The 15,916-nt window shown below is 43.7% G+C and overlaps 1 protein-coding gene across 5 annotated transcripts in view; it reads right to left on the bottom strand.

Annotated features, from left to right (window-relative positions):
* The window catches only part of SASH1 (SAM and SH3 domain containing 1), a 377,873-nt gene that overhangs the window by 99,704 nt on the left and 262,253 nt on the right, over positions 1 to 15,916 (bottom strand). For all 5 annotated transcript variants that reach the window (XM_040429262.1, XM_040429260.1, XM_040429259.1 and 2 more), the window contains exons 5-7: positions 8,056 to 8,096; positions 6,718 to 6,804; positions 619 to 731 (exon numbers count right to left, since the gene is read on the bottom strand). In XM_040429262.1, coding sequence (XP_040285196.1) covers positions 619 to 731; positions 6,718 to 6,804; positions 8,056 to 8,096 — 241 coding nt within the window. The remainder of the gene's footprint in view (positions 1 to 618; positions 732 to 6,717; positions 6,805 to 8,055; positions 8,097 to 15,916) is intronic.

The raw sequence follows: 15,916 nt of genomic DNA, 5'->3' as shown, positions 1-15,916 counted from the left end.
CAGAGCCTAAAGAATAGACATGAGGTTATAATACATGGGTTTAATAGTGTCAGTGTAAGAAACCTTAAAGGTATGGCCTGTCTGGTAGTAAAATATTGGCTAAAGCCCTCAGAGTGGGATAAAGAAAATGGCAGAAGCCATACCCACCTTCACTGATGCATGCCTGCTATCATTCCAATGTTTACTGGGTCCTAAATGGTTTTGCTTCCTGGTCCTATCTAGACCAGCAGGACATTCTTGGACTGCCAACAGTAGTGACACTCTGAGCCAGTGATTGGCTGAGCAGGCATCTCCAGACACTTCCTGAATGTCGAGACTGGACCAGGAAGAAGCAACCAGCAGGGACCCAGTAAGCATCAGAACAGGAGCAGCAGGGGATCCATGCACAGTGGGTATGGCATTTATATTTTTATGCCACTCTGAAGCCTTTCCCAATAAATGTTGCCCCCTGGACAACCCCTTTAACATAATCAGACTATCTTCTAACATGTTACTTAAAGTATTCTAATTAATGTACTAAATTAATAATTCTATTGCATCCATAGAAAAGGATCAAAGTGCATCGTGAAGACAAATGTTGAGAGCACTTAGTTAATAGATGAGGTCTTGAAATCCTACCCTTGCAAGCGCTTCCTCAATGGTGATCATTTTTTCCTTCACCATCATCATAAGCTGAATCCGCTCTTCATCACTCATTGTGATCTCACTGGCCACATAACCAACATCCTCCCCTAGATGAAAAACCAGAGAATGTATTAATTCCAGAATCCCGCGTGTTTGGAAGACGTAGCATGTAAATAAACTGTGTACAGCGGTTACAAAACAGCTCAACTAAACTTCCGCCTATTAAATAGAGTATGTCAACCATTGTTTTGTTTGTGCTTTTTTAAATCCCTCATCTAAATCCCCAAATCCACTTCTTTCCCAGCAATCCATCTGTACAACTGCTGCAACTTTTATATTATCTACCCAAATAAACGTCCTCTTAAAGGTTAATATCCACCTTTATATATAGGAAACACTCAGAACTTAAAGCTAATCAAAAATATCTGAAATACTGCTGTGTGATAATGAAAAAAATACAAAAACATAATACCATTCTGAAAGGTGGTGATCTGACCTTCAGGATCTCTGCACGATCCTGACCACACAGACACAGCTCCATAGTGAATGGGGATCAGCTGTAGATCCCTGGTGGCCTGCAGTATTGCTGTGTAGAGAACCTCCAGAAAGGAGCCGGAGCACTTAACTAGCACTGCACCTCCTCATTCTAAGGTTCGGTAAGGGGAACGCTAACCATTTCTGTCTTCACACAGCTCTTTTCCACCCTGTACCCAGTGCAGGCATTGCTTTGGCTCTCATAGCCTCAATGATTTTTCTGAGCGCTGCTTCCCTCTGCTGGAGGAGATATTAAGTCAAACAATGCAGCCTTGATTTGCAGAAGGAAATGTCTCACGACAATCTTATATAGGATCATATAGAATTATGCATTTTTGCTGAAAGTAAAGTAAGTGCTGCTAGAGGAGACAAGGATAAAACTGTCCTCACACTAGAGAAAGTAGAAGCAGCTCTAACAGGACGTTATTTCATTGTGTAGATGCCAGGGACCTGCTGGGACACTGTAGAGAATAAAGCCTGCATTGTTTCATTGCTCTCCATCTGCTACGTCTTCTAGAAATGTATTAGCAAAGTTGTCAGCATAACCCCACATGCAAGAAATGCCACAAACAAACCCTCCCCATAATGACGTGACCAGCCCCATACAATTGCTTCATATATGGTGATCCTCAGATCAGCACATGGCTCCTGTGATGTTCTCTGCATTAGGCCTCCTGCACACGACCGTTGTGTGCACCTGTGGCCGTTGTGCCATTTTCCTTTTTGTTTCGCGGACCCATTGACTTTCAATGGGTCCGTGGAAAATTCGGAAAATGCACCGTTTTGCAGCCGCATCCGTGATCCGTGTTTCCTGTCCGTCAAAAAAATATGACCTGTCCTATTGTCCTATTTTTTTGACGGACAACGGTTCACGGACCCATTCAAGTCAATGGGTCCGTGAAAGAACACGGATGCACACAAGATTGGCATCCGCGTCCGTGGCCGTAGGTTACTTTCATACAGACAGATCCGAAGATCCGTCTGCATAAAAGCTTTTTCAGAGCTGAGTTTTCACTTTGTGAAAACTCAGAACCGACAGTATATTCTAACACAGAGGCTTTCCCATAGTGATGGGGACGCTTCTAGTTAGAATATACTACGAACTGTGTACATGACTGCCCCCTGCTGCCTGGCAGCACCCGATCTCTTACAGGGGGCTGTGATCCGCACAATTAACCCCTCAGGTGCTGCACCTGAGGGGTTAATTGTGCATATCATAGCCCCCTATAAGAGATCAGGGGCTGCCAGGCAGGAGGGGCCAGACCCCCCTCCCTCCCCAGTTTTAATTTCATTGGTGGCCAGTGCGCCCCCCCCCCCCCGGCCTCTATTGTATTAATTTCATTGGTGGCCAGTGTGCGGCCTCCCCTCTCTCCCCCCGATCATTGGTGGCAGCGGAGAGTTCCGATCGGAGTCCCAGTTTAATCGCTGGGACTCGGATCGGTAACCATGGCAACCAAGACGCTACTGCAGTCCTGGTTGCCATGGTTACTTAGCAATATTAGAAGCATCATACTTACCTGCTGCGCTGTCTGTGACCGGCCGGGAGGTCCTCCTACTGGTAAGTGACAGATCATTAAGCAATGCGCCGCACAGACCTGTCACTTACCAGTAGGAGGAGCTCCCGGCCGGTCACAGACAGCGCAGCAGGTAAGTATGATGCTTCTAATATTGCTAAGTAACCATGGCAACCAGGACTGCAGTAGCATCCTGGTTGTCATGGTTACCGATCGGAGCCCCAGCGATTAAACTGGGACTCCGATCGGAACTCTCCGCTGCCACCAATGATCGGGGGGGGGGGGGGGGAGGGGAGGCCGCACACTGGCCACCAATGATATTAATACAATAGAGGGGGGGCACACACTGGCCACCAATGATAATACAATAGAGGGAGGGAGGGGGGGCCGCACACTGGCCACCAATGATATTCAAACTGGGGAGGGAGGGGGGTCTGGCCCCTGCTGCCTGGCAGCCCCTGATCTCTTACAGGGGGCTATGATAAGCACAATTAACGCCTTCAGGTGCGGCACCTGAGGGGTTAATTGTGCTGATCACAGCCCCCTGTAAGAGATCAGGTGCTGCCAGGCAGCAGGGGGCAGTCATGTACACAGTTCGTAGGATATTCTAACTTGAAGCGTCCCCATCACCATGGGAACGCCTCTGTGTTAGAATATACTGTCGGATATGAGTTTCACGATCTAACTCAAATCCAATGGTATATTCTAACATAGAGGCGTTCCCATGGTGATGGGGACGCTTCAAGTTAAAATATAACATCGGATTGGAGAAAACTCTGATCCTATGGTATATTAACCCCTGACTTTACATTGAAAGTCAATGGGGGACGGATCCGTTTGCAATTGCACCATATTGTGTCAACGTCAAACGGATCCGTCCCCATTGACTTGATCTGACAAGTAATAGGTTTTGGGGAGTCAGATCCAGTGGGCATAACTGCTTGGGCCTGTCTATCTCAACAAATTGGAAAAGGTTTTCTTATAAGAGCAATGACCCCAGTGGATCAGTGGTGCCATGTTCTTATTTCCATTCCTTTAGTGCGAGAGAATCCCTACCTACTAGATGGATAGTACACTAATGTTATTCACAAACAAACAGCCATATCTGGCTGAATAATTGAGAACCTTAAAGGGAACCTGTCAACATACAGACACCCAGACTGCATCCCTGTGCTTTTTTCTGCAATCAACATGTTTTTTGTACCTATACTCACAGTTTAATAGCGCAGTGTCAGTGCTGTGAGGCAAAAGTCCTATGTATTCATGAGATACGGGTTACCACCATCCTCTAATGGCAGAAAATCCCCAAATCTAGGTGTACAAATATTGTGGCATCATACCCAAGAAGACTGTAATCGTTGCCAAAGTTGCTCCAACTAAGTACTGAGTATAAGGTCTGAATACTTATGTCAATGCAAAAATTTGTCCTTTTCAATAAATTAACCCTTTGAACCCCGGGCCAGTTTTCATCTTCCTGACCAGGCAATTTTTTGAAAATCCGACATGTGTCACTTTATGTGGTAATAACTTTGGAACACTTTTACTTATCCAAGCCATTCTGAGTTTGTTTTCTCGTGATACGTTGTTCTTCACGACAGTGCTAAATTTGAGTCAATATATTTTTCCTTTATTTATAAAAATAATCCCAAATTTACCAAACATTCACAATTTTCAAAAAAATTTTTAAGACAGATAATAATGCCTCATAAAATAGTTATCAGTCATGATTCACCATATGTCTGCTTTATGTTGGCATCATTTTGTAATTGTCATTTTATTTTTTAGGACGTTAGAAGGCTTAGAAGCCATTTTTCAAATTTAAACAAAATTTCCGAAACCATTTTTTTAAGCGCCAATTCAGTTATAAAGTGATTTAGAGGAACTTACTTAATGGAAACCACCTATAAATGACCCCATTTTAGAAACTATACCCCTCAAATTATTCAAAACTGACGTTACAAACTTTGTTAACCCTTTAGGTGCTCCACAAGAATTAAAGGAAAATGGAGGCGAAATTTCAAAATTACATTTTTTATGCAGATTTTTCATGTTAATCAATTTTTTCTTGCAACACAGCAAGGGTTAACAGCAAAATAAACCTCAATATGCATTACTCTGATTCTGCAGTTTACAGAAATACTCCATATGTGGTGGTAAACTGCTCTATGGGCACGTGGCAGTGGTCAGAAGGAAAGGAGCGCCATATGGCTTTTGGAGGCAGATTTTGCTAGAATAGTTTTTGGGCACCATTTTGTATTTGAAGAGACCCTGATGTACCCCTACAGTTGAAACCCTCAAAAAGTGACCCCATTTTGGAAACTACACCCTTCAAAGAATATATTAAGGGGGGTACTGAGCACTTTGACCCCTTAAGCGTTTTACTTTTAGAATTTGAAAACACTTGGCTGTGAAAATGAAAAGTTTAATTTCTTCCAATAAAATGTTGCTTTAGCCTCAAATATTTAATTTTCACAAGGGGTAACAGGAGAAAAAGCACCCCATAATTTGTTACCCATTTTCTCCTGAATACGGAAACACCCCATATGTGGTGGAAAATTGCTGTGGGGGCACATGTCAGGACTCAGAATGGAAGGAGCACCATATGTCTTTTGCTGTGCAGATTTTGATGGATTGGTTTATGGGCGCCATTGGTTTTTATTGTTTGAGTGATTTTCTTATGTGGGGGCTCATTTTTTGTGGGATGAGGTGACCTTTTCATTGGTACCATTTTAGGGTACATAAGACTTTTTGATCGCTTGGTATTACACTTTTTGTGAGGCAAGGTGAAAAAAAAAAGGCTGTTTTGGCATACAATGTGGGCATATAATGTGATATTTTTACAATATGTCTATTTTTGTTAAGTTTTACACAGTAAATGTATTTTTGAACAGAATGAAATCTTGTTTTTGTGTTGCCATTTGTCTTAGGCTACTTTCAGACTAGCGTTCAGAGAGGATCCGTCTGGTGTCTGCACAGACGGATTCTCTCCTATAATGCAGACGTTTGGATCCGTTCTGAACGGATCAGTCTGCATTATAGTTTAGAAAAAATTCTAGGTCTGAAAGTTGTTCAGACGGATCCGTTTGAAAATTGAGCCATATTGTGTCAACTTCAAACGGATCTGTCCCCATTGACTTACATTGTAAGTCTGGACGGATCCGTTTGCCTCCGCACGGCCAGGCGGACACCCGAACGCTGCCCTGCTGAGCGGAGCGGAGGCTGAACGCTGCCAGACTGATGCATTCTGAGCGGATCCACATCCACTCAGAATGCATTGGTAGCTGGATGGATGCGTTCGGGGCCGCTTGTGAGACCCTTCAAACGGAGCTCACAAGCGGAGCCCCGACGCTAGTGTGAAAGTAGCCTTAGGTAGGGTCTAATTTTTTCAGGATGAGATGACTGTTTGATTGGTACTATTTTGGGCTAAATACACCTTTTTGATCGCTTGGTATTACACTTTATGTGAGGGAAGGTGACCAAAAATGACTGTTTTGGCACAGTTTTTTTGTATTGTAATGCATTGGCTGCAAGTGTATTACACACTGTAATACACTTACAGCCTTCCTGCCTGTGAGGTCTCACAGGCTGTGAGGTCTCACAGGCTTACATGGAAGGCAGCCCCGATGCTTGTGGAAGGCATCAGGCTGCCTTCCCTGCCATCGGGTCCCCGTCACAGAAGTGAATTTTATTTTTATTTTAGCACAAGACTGCAACATAAAATGTGAAAAAGTGAAAGGGACAGATGCAGTTTTCTGTTCATGATAGAAAGTGAGTGGGGATCAAAATAAACATTAGCTTTTAATATCTTGATGGAGGCGAGCCCATTCCAATATTTGCTAAGGAGCTTGTTACCTCCTCAATAGCTCCAAAACAGATTAAACTGGTGGAGTACTGTCTACTGCTGCAAGGTTTTTGGAGTACCCCTCTGCTTATACTATTAAAATAAATAATTAAAATAAATTAAATAAATAATTTAATTAATAAAAATAAATAAAAATAATAATACTGAGAAATAAAATGATGTGTATTGTAATCGACTCATTACCTTTTGATGTTTGTCTCATTATTCCTTTTTGACTTTTCCAGAAATTTTGCCAAAAATACTTATTTTTCTTCTTCCAATCAACTTTACCTAAATGAAAGAAAAGTAATTGAGGAAAATCATTAAATCCATTCTATCATGGTTTTCATTATATAACCATCAGCTGGGAGTTCTGGTAGAAATTATGCATTCCTTCACGCATCATCTTTGAAAATGTAAATCCCCTAGTAGGTGCAGGTAAAACTCTTTAGAAACAAAAAGTTTAGTAACACTTAAGGCAACTTTCACACTGGTGTTTCTGGGTCCGCTTGTAAAATCAGTTTCAGGGCTCTCACAAGCGGCCCAAAACGGATCAGTTCAGCCCCAATGCATTCTGAATGGATAAGGATCCGTCCAGAATGCATCAGTTTGGCTCCGTTCCGCCTCTATTTCGCTCTGGAGGTGGACACCAAAACAGCGTTTTGATGTCCGTCTGACGATGCGGAGCCAAACGGATTCGTCCTGACTTACAATGTAAGTCAATGGGGACAGATCCGTTTTCACTGACCCAATATGGTGCAATTGAAAACGGATCCGCCTCCCATTGACTTTCAGTGCAAGTCAAAACGGATCAGTTTTCATTATCATGGTAATGCAAACGGATCCGTTCTGAACAGATACAAGTGTTTGCATTATCGGTGCGGATCTGTCTGTGCAGATACTAAGCAGATTCTTTTAGTGTTAGGAAAAGATCCCGCCGAATATGTTAAATGGAAGCTGAGATGGATGCCTAATAATGGTACCTGGAACCCATAGGCTATAAGGGCTCCCATTTATTGGCTATGTCATGATCTTCGCAATAGCTTTCTATGACACATTTATTATTAAATATCTTCCACTCTAGTCTATTTTAGGCATTTAATGCATTTGTAATCAACAGGCTATAATATACTTAATGGATGTGTCATGGAAAGCTATTAAGCTCATGATATATCCATTAAAATGGATGTCATACAGTGGCATCAGTCATCCATAGACTACTATATTAGATTCTGTAGAATCATTTCACTCATCACTAATATATATATATATATATACACGGCATCTAGCAATGGAGTGCTATTTAGCACTTTTCTGGCATACACGCTCATAGTATAAAGAACAATGTCAAGTAAAGAGACCTTGTCTAAACCCGATGATTTGGGCAGGACTGTGTGTGTGTGTGTGTGTGTGTGTGGGCCTGATCCTTTTGCTCATATGGTCAATAAGCTGCTCATGGTGTCTGGTTACAACTTTATATTTCTTTATACTCTCAAAAACTATTGTGACTTGTGTGACAGGATTAAAACTAGTAATACTGACCTACGGCGCTTTCTTCGGAGCTTGATTTATGAAGAGAAAGCCTAAAAAGAGAGAAAAATAAAATGTAAAATTACCCATCTGAATTACCAAACACGGTATTTACCCCTATTTACCAATACATCAGCAGCAATACAGCAATTTAGTTAGATTTGTAACTACAATAAAGCATGACTGCCTGTCACAAAAACATTACTCACTTAGCTGTGAGTTCCATCATGTACCAGATGAGGGCGCCAAAGAGACAGTTTTTGTCACCTTGCACTGGCTGTACTATTAACCCCAGCAGTAATTGTTGGACAAGTCTGGCCTTATGTGATGTAACCCCCTGTACACACAGCCGTGTCCAGGTGTGCACAGTGGAAAAGCATATGAGTGAACTTTGTAAGGGAATGACCTTCTTAGCTTATCACTACCATACCAGATGCTCAGTTCTCAGACAATAACCACTTCCTCCACTGGAGGCCTCGTCTGCAGTGATTACTGGCAAGTCAGCTTTCCTCTCCACAAGGCACTCACAGTCGCTGGCTGATGAGGAAAATCTGCCCATGTTCCTAAAGCAGCAGCCAGTTTCTTCAATACTGAAAGAGTTAAAGTGCATTTTCCCTTGGAAGAGAAAAATTACCAGTAAAAATGAGCCCTTCAGGTTTAAGGCTGTTAAACAGGTTCTCCACCAGCCTGATTAATGTGGCAGTAGGAGAAAGAGAAACGTGCTGCTTGAGTAGTGCACTTCCGATGCCAATTTGGCCTTGTGATAATGACCAGACTAATCTGAAGCAGCCTTGTTACTAGGGATGCAAATTATACATACACTAATAAGTAGACTATTACGACCAGACTACTGTCTTTTAAACGTCCCCAGAAAAATCTGCTAAAAAGGGTGGTTTTTTTTCATAATTAATTGAGTCTAACTGGGTTTTCCGGGAATAACACTAGGAGGACCTATCAGGCCATAGAGGTTCTGTGTTGCAGTACTTTGTGCCACATTTATCAAATGTCTCATGTTGTTTGAGAAATGTGGCTTGTCCAATGATACATCTGGAGTAAAACTCATTAACATAGCTAGCCACACTCACTTTCCCACCCATACACAAATGCAAAAAGTCGCAAAATGTTGCGCAAGTGAGTGTAAAAAGTCGCACTTTTTGTGCAAGCGCTTACATTTTGCACAAGCGAGTGCAAAAAAGTCGCAAAAGCCCTATTTTGCGACTTTTTGATGCCAGAATTCTGGAGTGAAGGAATGATAAAACCGGGCCTATATGTACAGAGCTTCATAAACTGTTTAGTGGCTGTTTTCAGGTACTGCAGTTCAGCTCCTATTCACTTGAAAATCACATTTTCTTTATGTATTTTTATTTTCACACAATAACTTTTGAAGGGTATCAGGGCCGCCATCAGGGCAGTAGTGCAGCCTCATTAACAGTCACTTCAGTGCAGCTGTGCTGCATATGGGTTGGAGAAGTAGCCCTTTAATTAAAGAAATTATTTTACAGATCTTTATTGAGATTTGAATCCCAGACCTTCTGTTGGGCAGACAGAAGAGCCACCATTACACTACAGACCTGCCTGTTGCTATTTTCTTCCCAGACATAACAATACATAATATATTACTGGAATGAAGGAAAAAAATCAACATAAATAATGTGTTCACTATATTGTACAGCTTAGGGCTCTTTCACACTTGCGTTCTTGTCTTCCGGCATAGAGTTCCGTCGTCGGGGCTCTATGCCGGAAGAATCCTGATCAGTTTTATCCTAATGCATTCTGAATGGAGAGAAATCCGTTCAGGATGCATCAGGATGCATCAGGATGTCTTCAGTTCCGGAATGGAACGTTTTTTGCTCCGGCCAAAAATCCGGAACACTTGCCGCAAGGCCGGATCCGGAATTAATGCCCATTGAAAGGCATTGATCCGGATCCGGCCTTAAGCTAAACGTCGTTTCGGCGCATTGCCGGAGCCGACATTTAGCTTTTTCAGAGTGGTTACCATGGCTGCCGGGACGCTAAAGTCCTGGCAGCCATGGTAAAGTGTAGCGGGGAGCAGCATACTTACCGTCCGTGCGGCTCCCCGGGCGCTCCAGAATGACGTCAGGGCGCCCCAAGCGCATGGATCATGTGATCACATGGATCACGTCATCCATGCGCATGGGGCGCTCTGACGTCATTCTGGAGCGCCCCGGGAGCCGCACGGACTGTAAGTATACTGCTCCCCCGCTCCCCGCTCCTACTATGGCAACCAGGACTTTAATAGCGTCCTGGGTGTCATAGTAACACTGAACGCATTTGGAAGACGGTTCCGTCTTCAAATGCTTTCAGTACACTTGCGTTTTTCCGGATCCGGCGTGTAATTCCGGCAAGTGGAGTACACGCCGGATCCGGACAACGCAAGTGTGAAAGAGGCCTTATTATTTGTGTTGTTAATACTAAGTACTAAGCATTTGTTTTTTATACTAAGTATGTTACAAAAACTGCAATGGTTTTGCAGATAATTGTAACTTTTACCATAAAAACTTTTAACTATAAAGATTATTGTACAGGTCCAGGTGGAATTTGAACCCCAAACCTTCTGTACAGTAGACAGTAGGCTTACCAACTTCTCTATAGAAACACTCTGCTGTAAAGACTGGATTTGTTTCCACACGCACAATATTGAATAGGCCTCATGCACACGACAGTTGTTTTTTGCGTCCGCAAAAAAAAAAAACGGATGCGGCATCCGTTTTTTTTGGAGGATCCGTTTTTTTCCACAGATCCCTTGTAATAAATGCCTATCCTTGTCCGCAAATGTGAAAAAAGTAGGACATGCACTATTTTTTTTGCTGAAGGGAAACACGGAAAACGGACGCGGAACACAAACGAATGAACTATCAGCATTTTTTGGCTGACCCATTGAAATGAATGGGTCCCCATCCTATCCGCCAAAAAAACGGAACGGAGGCCGAGAAAAACAACTGTCGTGTGCATGAGGCCTTACACTGTAGCTTTATAACTACAATCGACTCCTTACAACAGAGCACTAATATAGACTAATAGTATGTCTATTGCCTGTTATAGTGAAGGTCTGGGGTTCAAATCCCACCAAGGCCTGTGAAATAATCTCATCTTAAATCAAGGGTCATTATAGTTGTTGGATAACCCCTTTAAGAGTAAATGCCTCTTTATAATCCAGTGGAATACACTACGTGCGTGACTTGCAATGAAAGAACATTTTGACCTTGCAGGGCTTCTCCAAACTTAAACTGCAACAATTGCATAATTCTTTCACCTTGGCATTGGCACACATTCCAATCAGCCTTGATAGCAGTAAATAATTATATGCTACAGTAATAACGACACAAACATTGTGAATAATTGCTGCAGTCACCGTTTATTTAGAAAAAATGTCAGACACAACAGTGTGAAGACAGATGAGCTCTCTCCTCTATGCCGTAGTGCCACACAGCTAAGGCTACTTTCACACTAGCGTTCGGGGTTCCGCTTGTGAGCTCCGTTTGAAGGGTCTCACAAGCGGCTCCGAACGGATCCGTACTGCCCCAATGCATTCTGAGTGGATGCGGATCCGCTCAGAATGCATCAGTCTGGCACCGTTTGGCCTCCGTTCCGCTCAGCAGGCGGACACCCGAACGCAGCTTGCAGCGTTCGGGTGTCCGCCTGACCGTGTGGAGCCAAACGGATCCGTCCAGACTTACAATGTAAGTCAATGGGGACGGATCCGTTTGAAGTTGACACAATATGGTGCAATTTCAAACGTCTGACTAACTTTTAGACTTAGATTTCTTTCTGAAATATAATGCAGACGGATCCGTTCTGAACGGATACCATCGTTTGCATTATAGGAGCGGATCCGTCTGTGCAGACACCAGACGGATCCGCTCCGAACGCAAGTGTGAAAGTAGCCTAACCTGGAGGGTAGGAGGGCACAGAATGATGCTCTAATCCCAGTGAATGGTCAACTATGTCATACTGCAGAAAGACCAGGGTCAAGCCAAATACCCTTCTAAAAAGGATTTCATATTCCAGCTTTAATACTGTGTCATCAGTAGATGACGTTTTAACATCATGAATAAACTGATGTCATAAAACAGGGGTACTTAACTGGGGGACCACTGTCCAAATCCAGGGCCATCATAACGTGTCAGGGGCCCTAAAGGAGCATCATACTGTGTGGGAGCACCAAGGGATCACACTGCTGTGAGAAGACACTTAGAGGACATCCTACTGAGAGGGGGACACTTAAGAGAATCATACTAAGGGTACTTTCACACTAGCGTTTTTCTTTTCCGGCACTGAGTTCCGTCACAGGGGCTCTATACCGGAAAAGAACCGATCAGTTTTACCCCTATGCATTCTGAATGGAGAGTAAGGGCTCTTTCACACCTGCGTTCTTGTCTTCCGGCATAGAGTTCCGTCGTCGGGGCTCTATGCCGGAAGAATCCTGATCAGGATTATCCTAATGCATTCTGAATGGAGAGAAATCCGTTCAGGATGCATCAGGATATCTTCAGTTCCGGAACGGAACGTTTTTTGGCCGGAGAAAATACTGCAGCATGCTGCGCTTTTTGCTCCGGCCAAAAATCCGGAACACTTGCCGCAAGGCCGGATCCGGAATTAATGCCCATTGGAAGGCATTGATCCGGATCCGGCCTTAAGCTAAACGTCGTTTCGGCGCATTGCCGGAGCCCACATTTAGCTTTTTCAGAGTGGTTACCATGGCTGCCGGGACGCTAAAGTCCTGGCAGCCATGGTAAAGTGTAGCGGGGAGCAGGGGAGCAGTGTACTTACCGCCCGTGCGGCTCCCGGGGCGCTTCAGAGTGACGTCAGGGCGCCCCAAGCGCATGGATCACGTGATCACATGGATCACGTCATCCATGCGCATGGGGCGCTCTGACGTCATTCTGGAGCGCCCCGGGAGCCGCACGGACTGTAAGTATACTGCTCCCCTGCTCCCCGCTCCTACTATGGCAACCAGGACTTTAATAGCGTCCTGGGTGCCATAGTAACACTGAAAGCATTTGGAAGACGGTTCCGTCTTCAAATGCTTTCAGTACACTTGCGTTGTTACGGATCCGGCGGGCACCTCCGGCAACGGAAGTGCACGCCGGATCCCAACAACGCAAGTGTGAAAGAGGCCTAATCCGTTCAGGATGCATCAGGATTGTCTTCAGTTCAGTCATTTTGACTGATCAGGCAAAAGAGAAAACCGTAGCATGCTGCGGTTTTATATCCAGCAAAAAAACCTGAAGACTTGCCTGAATGCCGGATACAGCATTTTTTCCCATAGGAATGTATTAGTGCCGGATCCAGCATTCAGAATACAGGAATGCCGGATCCGTCCTTCCGGTCTGCGCATGCGCAGACTGAAAAAAATGAATGCCGGATCCGTTTTGCCGGATGACACCGGAAAGACGGATCTGGCATTTCAATGCTTTTTTTTTGACTGATCAGGCATTTTTAAAAATGATCAGGATCCTGATCAGTCTTACTAATGCCATCAGTTGGCATACGTTTTGCCTGATCCGGCAGGCAGTTCCGGCGACGGAACTGCTTGCCGGATCTCTCTGCCGCAAGTGTGAAAGTACCCTAAGGGGGTATTAAGGGAGTATCAATCAATGTGGGGGCACTAAAGGGGCATTATTACAGTCTAGGGGGCAATAAATTGCATCAGTATTGTGAGGAGGCACTAAGGGGACACTCTTACTGTACTGGGGCATTAAGGGGACAACACAGTGGTAAAAGGCACAAAGGTGATTGGGTGGGGTTAGAGACGTGGCTTTTTAAAACATTTTAAAAAATTGCCACAGTAGGTTAGTCGCCACTGGTGTTGACCCTCTTTACATTTTTTTCAGCCCGGACGGACCTTCACCATAAATACTCTTTCCCTTTTCCTACGCTGTATAATTAGCAGCTTACAGTTACTGTGAGAGGAGAGGAGAAAGAGTATTTACAGCGTATACACGAGATTTCAGGCACACCGCATTGTCAAAGTGGATGTCAATCACAAGGGTGGGCAGACTTGCTGCGGTAACTCTGTGACTTGGGCAGTGTAAGAAGACACCTGGATGACTCCATGTCCCCGCATTTACAGCAAAATGTCGAAGCTGAGAGCTTTAGAAGACACAGCAATGATTTTGCTGTGGTGTGACCTATGGCACCATATCATTAACTGCGTATGGAAAACGTGATGACAGGTTCCCTTTAAGCCAGTACAGACTCTGTTATAGACAAAAGTAAAGTTGCCCTTTTATTCCAGGGTTTTGTATATATGAAATACAAATATATATAAAGAGGCAATAAATCCACATCTTCAGTAGATCTTACTTCAGCGGTCAATAACTGCGCAACCATTCCTTTTTTGGCCGATTTGGTGTTTAATGGGGCCTAAAAATGCTAGCTGGTTGCAGTATCTCTCCATGTAAACAGGGGATGTGCTGCCGAAAAAAAGGGCAAAATGACAAGGGACGGAGAAATGTACTAATGATTGTTCTGCCCCCTTTCAGTTTATATTTGCATGTCTAAAAAGTGCTGATTGACGCGTTCAATCAATGTTGATTCTGGGCTGAAACTGGCCATCTGAAAGGGCCTACCACCTAGTATTTTTTCATGGATCAGCTGCATATAGTTATTACCACAGGTCTTACAGTAAAAGAACACAGAGAAAAATGACCAAACACCGTCCATAGTTATTCTTTTCAACAGTAAATAAAAAAGTTTTTACATAAAAAATTTCAATGTATGACATCCAATGAATTGGACAATCCCTCAAAAATGGACCATAATCTGATCATACACATTGAATTTGGCTGAACCTTGGCAGGACAGGCATCTAATGTGTGTGGAGGCTTCCCCTGATGTTGGGGGAAATAAGAGCCAGGCAGTTGAAGCTCCATATGTCCATTCCTGCCAGAGGTGTCTCTCCGCGGCTTACTCCCTTCTCCCTCAAATGCTGCATGAACGTTCAGCTGGCAGCCATCTAAGATGAACCGCCAGTCTGAAATACAAACACATGCATACCGGAATGGGTGGGGATCCCAGTGGTCGGACCCCCACTGATAATAACCTCATGTCATATGGTAGCGACATGCCATAACATTATAGGATTCCAGTAAGACATAATATCATGCTCCTCGGTCATATACAGGAAAGCGCAGGTCCTTCACATGAAAGCAGTCAGGGAATGAGATGTCTGGGAAGTCATCCCATATAAAATAAATAATCAGACATTACAGTTTTCCTGGTGACCCTTAGGAGCGGTTTCAGGGCAGCAATTACATTAAAATGAAGGTTATTTATATGCTGATTACAATTCCCCAATAATGATCCAGTGATGCTTGGCAAGAAGGAGCGCAACGTTTTGACACGCAGCCAAACGCTGTCACTCCACGAGATGGCTTTAGGGGATAATGTCTATCACAGTACAACTTTATTAGCAGGTTCTCATAAATGCTGGAAGTGACAGCTCTCTAATAGAAAGCCATTCGTGTTAATGAAAGTGCTCCATTTTCTATGGAAAATGCTATGATAGATAGAATTGTCTTGCGTATATTGTTTAGGGCAAGGCAGTTCTTTCTGTGCGAATAGTCTAGAAGGCAGAGCTTGTGCCAAGTCGTGTTACCCTTTATATGCCTGACTTGCTCCTGTTTTATCTCAGGGTTATGCGTACAAGCAATAGAAAAGTCCTAAAATGGCTGGGCAGCCCCCTTCACAAAGACCCATTAACTAGTGAGGTTGAAAAACCTTGGCACCGGACCCAGCTGATGCGGCTCAGATGGAAGCCATGTTCACAGGATAAAATATTGCTTCTTTCCAAGCTGCGAACACACATGACGTCAATTTCTATGATCACACTTTACGTTGAAGCATGAAG

The sequence above is a fragment of the Bufo bufo genome, chromosome 4 (assembly GCF_905171765.1).
Source record: "Bufo bufo chromosome 4, aBufBuf1.1, whole genome shotgun sequence".
In the NCBI taxonomy this organism is placed as follows: Eukaryota; Metazoa; Chordata; class Amphibia; order Anura; family Bufonidae; genus Bufo; species Bufo bufo.
The sequence above is the reverse complement of the archived record's forward strand: the minus strand, read 5'-3'. Positions and strand labels throughout refer to the sequence as shown.